Source organism: Zingiber officinale, chromosome 4B, assembly GCF_018446385.1.
Source record: "Zingiber officinale cultivar Zhangliang chromosome 4B, Zo_v1.1, whole genome shotgun sequence".
Taxonomy (NCBI): Eukaryota; Viridiplantae; Streptophyta; class Magnoliopsida; order Zingiberales; family Zingiberaceae; genus Zingiber; species Zingiber officinale.
This window is the reverse complement of record NC_055993.1, coordinates 121,935,387-121,940,617: the sequence shown is the minus strand read 5'-3', so window position 1 is coordinate 121,940,617 and position 5,231 is coordinate 121,935,387. Positions and strand designations below refer to the sequence as shown.

At 45.7% G+C, this 5,231-nt stretch overlaps 1 protein-coding gene across 1 annotated transcript; it reads right to left on the bottom strand.

Annotated features, from left to right (window-relative positions):
• Positions 1 to 3,200: 3,200 nt before the first annotated feature.
• On the bottom strand, positions 3,201 to 4,712 carry LOC121977908 (sugar transport protein MST7-like). Its single transcript, XM_042530311.1, has 2 exons — positions 4,404 to 4,712; positions 3,201 to 4,292 (listed from the first exon to the last, which is right to left on the bottom strand). Exons 1-2 carry the CDS (start codon positions 4,710 to 4,712, stop codon positions 3,201 to 3,203), a joined length of 1,401 nt encoding a protein of 466 aa, XP_042386245.1.
• Between the last annotated feature and the right edge of the window lie 519 nt (positions 4,713 to 5,231).

The following is a 5,231-nucleotide window of genomic DNA, read 5'->3' as shown; positions in this document are numbered from 1 at the left end:
ACGACTTGGGATAATAAAAGTAATGGAAGAGCCGGGGAGTGAGTGGAATGTCATGCAGACGAAAAAGGGCAGCCACCCCACACAACAACTGAAAGGAGTTAGGCACTAGCTGTTAGAGGGAGACTCGGAAATATTTACACACGAAAGAAAAAAAGGGGTGGATGGGAAATCGCAGACCGATGGTAAAATAGTCCCGAAAGAAGGTGATATAGCCGAGTGGAGGAGAATTCGGCCGATCGGAAGGAGACGGAAGGATGACTCCATACTCGGGAGGAAGCTCAAAAGCGGCTTTTAGACTCTCAGTGTCGCCCGCGTCTAACCGGGACCCGGTTGAAGTGTACCAGGGCCCTGGGATGCCGACGAGAGGCTGCGAAGAACTTGTCATTACAAAAACAAAGAAAGGTGGTGTGAAGAAAACCTATTTGCGAGGCTATCGTCGGAACACAGATGCCGAAAGAGAGACAAGGAAACACAGAAGTCGGAAGATGCAAAAGCAAAAGATTGATGGAGGGAGCTTACTGAGAATGGATCGCCGGTGAAACAACGAAGGAAGAAAAATCGCCGGAGAACAAGGATGGAAGGTCGCCGGAGGCCGAAGGGTGCACAAGAACAGAGAGGGACTGTCGCCGGAAGCGCTGGAAGATAACAGAGCGTAGAGGAGGAACGCGATGCGACGGGCTTATAAGCTTGGGGGTCGGCTGAACGAAGCCGTCCGATTTAGGTTGCAGAAATCTAGGCCAAGATCTGACCATTGAATTTAAAACGTCAAACGTCACATCGGTACCCTGTCACGTCAGGTGTGCGGTGGCAGGGGCAGAACACGTGGCGCATCGCCACGGGTCGGCATTTAATGACGGCATGGGAGCACGCTCAGCCTTAATGCGCAGAGATTTGTACGATTTCCCAAAAATCTGGGTGACATTAGCCTGGCTCATGCTCGTCCTAGGATAGCCTAAGGAAAGATTCCACAAGTGCAAACCTTCGTCTTACCGATCAGACCGGAGGAGGCATACCTACGTCGAACGATAAGCTTCAACAGATCGGTCAGCAGGGGACGGTCACATCTCAATCAGAAACCACACAGTGTCGAAGACCAATTGGGAGGAAATCTGCCCAGACAATTGTCCAGTCAGTCGGACATATAATTTTCTTCGACTAGACTTGAGGGGGAGGCTTGTGATGTGATGATGATGAAGGGCCCCACCCCTGCTGCCACGGTAGAGGTCAAAGGAGGTCAAAGTCAAGGCAGTCAACGCGTAGATGACATCGGCCGGTCGGGCGAAGCATGCCCCGACCGAGGAGAGGGCTCCGACCCGCCGTCAACTTCGACACGGGAAGCATCCAAACAACTGACGCTCAAGGGAGAACGACGCGCAGAAGCTGAGCAGAGCGGCTATCCCGCTCAGCTAGACAGCAAAGCCTGACATCGACAAAGTTCAACTTCGGCCGAGCGACTACCCCGCTCGGCCTGACAGCAGGACTCGACAGTGGCAGGATGGAACTTCGTTCAAGCAGACAAGGAGTATCGAGGTTATGACCGACTGGGGCACCAGAGCAGCGAATAGACGGTCGAGCGGCCAACCCGCTCGGTCTGGTGGTACAGTACGTTGATATCCCTCAACATCCTTTTGGGAAGTGGTGCTGCCGACACTGGGCATGGGTTGCCGGAAGATCGTATGGTGGGAGGCTCTACTGTCACTTCAGAGATATGCTCGACCCGTTAAGGTACTGTGTCAGAGACACTTTACTGACACGTCTTTTTAGGGAAAGATTTCAGATGTGTGCTCGCCTTGGGAATCGTGCACACACGCTACCGAAACTCTATATAAAGGGTGGGTCTAAGTATCGGCAGAGGTACGCGATACATGCGATATTCATTGTTTACGCTATAACAGTGTTCTTGTTACTCCGTTTCATTTTTCATCGTCGATGACTGACTTGAGCATCGGAAGACCAACGTCGGGGACTCCTTCCCTGGCTCGGCACTGACTTAATCTATATTGTAGGTCTATGCAGAATCTACTAGAGGTTAGTGAGAACGTTATATTTTCAGCTTTCCGTCTCTTCGACTTTTGGGCGAGATCAGTTAGAAAATCACCACAGGAGTTAGAAATAAGTTGCATGTTCTAGAAAATAAACTTATATGAGAAATTGATAGTAGAATTTTGAGTCTGATTGGCAACTTATTGATGAAAAAATGGACGACCCAGAAAAAAAGCAGAAAGACTCGAGTAGGAGAGAAAAACAGTGCACAGTTTGTTTTTTATTATTATTATTTTAAAATAACATAAATTTGCCATTATTAGCTATACATTTAAGAATCAATCGTTAAAATAGATTTGAAATATAAATTTTGACGGGTTTTCAAACTCAATCGTGCCAACTAAACATGAGAGTACATTTTATTATTCGAGTTTGTTATACTAATATAGGTACATTTTTTTTATTATTATATCTTTGCCCAAGCTCGAATTATCATTTTTAATTTTTATAAAACTAAAAATAATGATTAAAATTTACAAAAATTAAAAATAAGGATTCGAGTTTGAGAAGATTCGAGTTATATATATATTTCAAACAAGAAAATTTTTTACTATTCAATAAGACTTAATCAAGGTCATTGGAATATTATATATCCTTCTATTATTCAAGGAATTCTAAGAAAGAGGTGAAGAAATAGATCTATAATATCATTACAATATGATAAAAACTAGAGAATGAACTAATAGTCTATTTTAATATTTCAATTAAAATTCTAAAATAGCGTATTTTAACTTGGGTTGAAGGGTGAATGAATTGATGATCGAATGTTGGCATGGGTCGTTGATCAATTTACATACTGATTGAACAAGCGAGACTACAGTAACATAGAAATAATATTCTGGTTCGAAATACACATTATATATATACAAACTTCAAATCGTCATTTCATTTTTTTTTGTGTAATGTTCATTTAAATATATCAAAATTAAAATATTTGTAAATTAAACCAATAAATACTCAAAAATATTTTTTTCCCAAATTTAAGAATGTAGAATTTCTATAAATCCATATCCTTACATGCAAAATGAATTAATAAAAAAAAATCTAAATCCATTAAAATATAGAAAACCACTCAAAATAAAATTATTTGCAAACTAAGAAATTGGACACCCATAACCTAAGAATAAGAAAAAAAAAAGGAATATCAAACCCTAATACTAGACCGAGACGTTGGAGATCTCCACGTGTCCTGAATCGACATTGTCGTCGTTGACGTACTTGGCCCAGAACCAGTGGCTCTTCCAGACGGTTTGCATCTCCTCGATTGGAATTCCCTTAGTCTCAGGCAGGAACCAGTAGACGAAGACGGTCATGATCACCTCCCATGCAGCGAAAAAGTAGAAGAGGCCGAACTTGAAGGAACAGAGCATTGGCGGGAAGATCTGGGCGATGACGTAGGTCCAGAACATGTTAGCGGAGACGGTGATGCTCTGTGCCGCCGACCTGACTTCCAAGGGGTAGATCTCGCTAGGCACTAGCCATCCGAGCGGGCCCCACGACCATGCGAAGGCGGCGACGAAGATGCAGATGAAGATGACGATGAAGATGGCGTAGGTCTTGGGGATATAGCCCATGCCGGTGGTGCCGAACTTCCAGCCGATGAGTGTTCCGACGATGATTTGGGCGATGGTCATCTGGACACCGCCCTCGAGGAAGAGAATACGGCGGCCGAAGCGGTCGACCGTGAGGACGGAAATGAAGGTGGAGGCGAGGTTGACGAAGCCGGTGATGACCGCGGACATGAGCGAGGCCTGGGTGCCGAAGCCGATGGTCTTGAACAGGACCGGCGCATAGAACATGACGACGTTGATTCCGGTGAGCTGCTGGAGGCTGGGGATGACGATGGACATCACCAGCTGAGGCCTGTACTTCCTCCCGAGCAAAGTCTTGAACGGATCCTTGATCGCCTGAGATTGCTTGCTGGCGGCGACGAGGTCCTCGTACTCGAGGTCGATGTCGTCCGTCCCGCGGATTTCTCGGAGCATGGTCCTGGCCTTGTCGGTTTGGTTGCGCTCGATCATTGAGTTGGGCGTATTGGGGAGGAAGAAGGCGCCGACGGTGACGATGATGGCGGGCACGGCGGCGAGGCCCAGGCTGAGGCGCCACCCCAGATCGCCGTTGATATTGGAGGTGCCGTAGTTCACCAGATGCGCCACGAATATTCCGACGGTGATCATCATCTGGAAGCTGATGTTGAGAGTACCTCGGATCTTCATCGGAGCCATCTCGGCCAGGTACAGTGGCACCGCCTGAGATCAATCCAAAGAAAAAGGCCGGTAATTAATTAAGCTACTAATTAAATAAATAAATCCCCAACTCCGGCGAAGGATATGATGAAAAAATTAAAGCGAGTGACTGACCTGGCTGGAGAATCCGACGCCGAGGCCTAGGAGGATGCGGCCGACGATCAGCATGAGGACGTTGGAAGCGACGCCATTGATGATGGCTCCGAGGAGGAAGATGAGACCGCCGCCGACCATGGTGATCTTCCTGCCGAGGCGTCTGGTTATTGAGGATGCGAAGAAAGAGGACACGAAGGCGGCGAAGTAAAGGACGGAGGTGAAGGTCGACAAGAGCACGCTGTTGAACTGACAGTACTGGTTGCTGTCGATGACGTGTTTCTCTTTCTCTAACACCTTGGGAAAGAACTTGGACAAGAACGTGTCCATAGATGTCACTCCACCTTAATTAATTCCACATATAAACAAGTCAATCAGATCAGATCAGATCAGATCAAATCAAATCAAGTGGAGTCAAGTTAAGCCAAATCGATCGAGTTTAAGGATATCAGTAGATTATCACCGGATATTCCAATGTCGTAGCCGAAGATGAGACCGCCAAAGGAAGCCACCATGCAAGCGAACAAAGCGTAGGATGTCAATCTTCCGGGGTAGATCTTCGTCTCGCCCACGGGGATGACATGTCCACCCGCCATAGCAAAAGCTAACGAATGGATCAGAGAAGATGAAGATGAAAAAAAAACAAAGAGAGCTATTGAATGGGGAGTGAACGAGTGAGTGAGTTGAATTGAGGGAAGAATGAAGTAGTATATTTATAGTAGGTACTCAACTTCTATCTTCTTCTTTTTTTTTTTTTTTTTTTTTTTTTTGCTTTAAGTTATTTCTGTTGATATTTTTCCTGAAATGTTATCTTATCTTTTTTATTTCATTTGAAAAGTCAACAGCTAA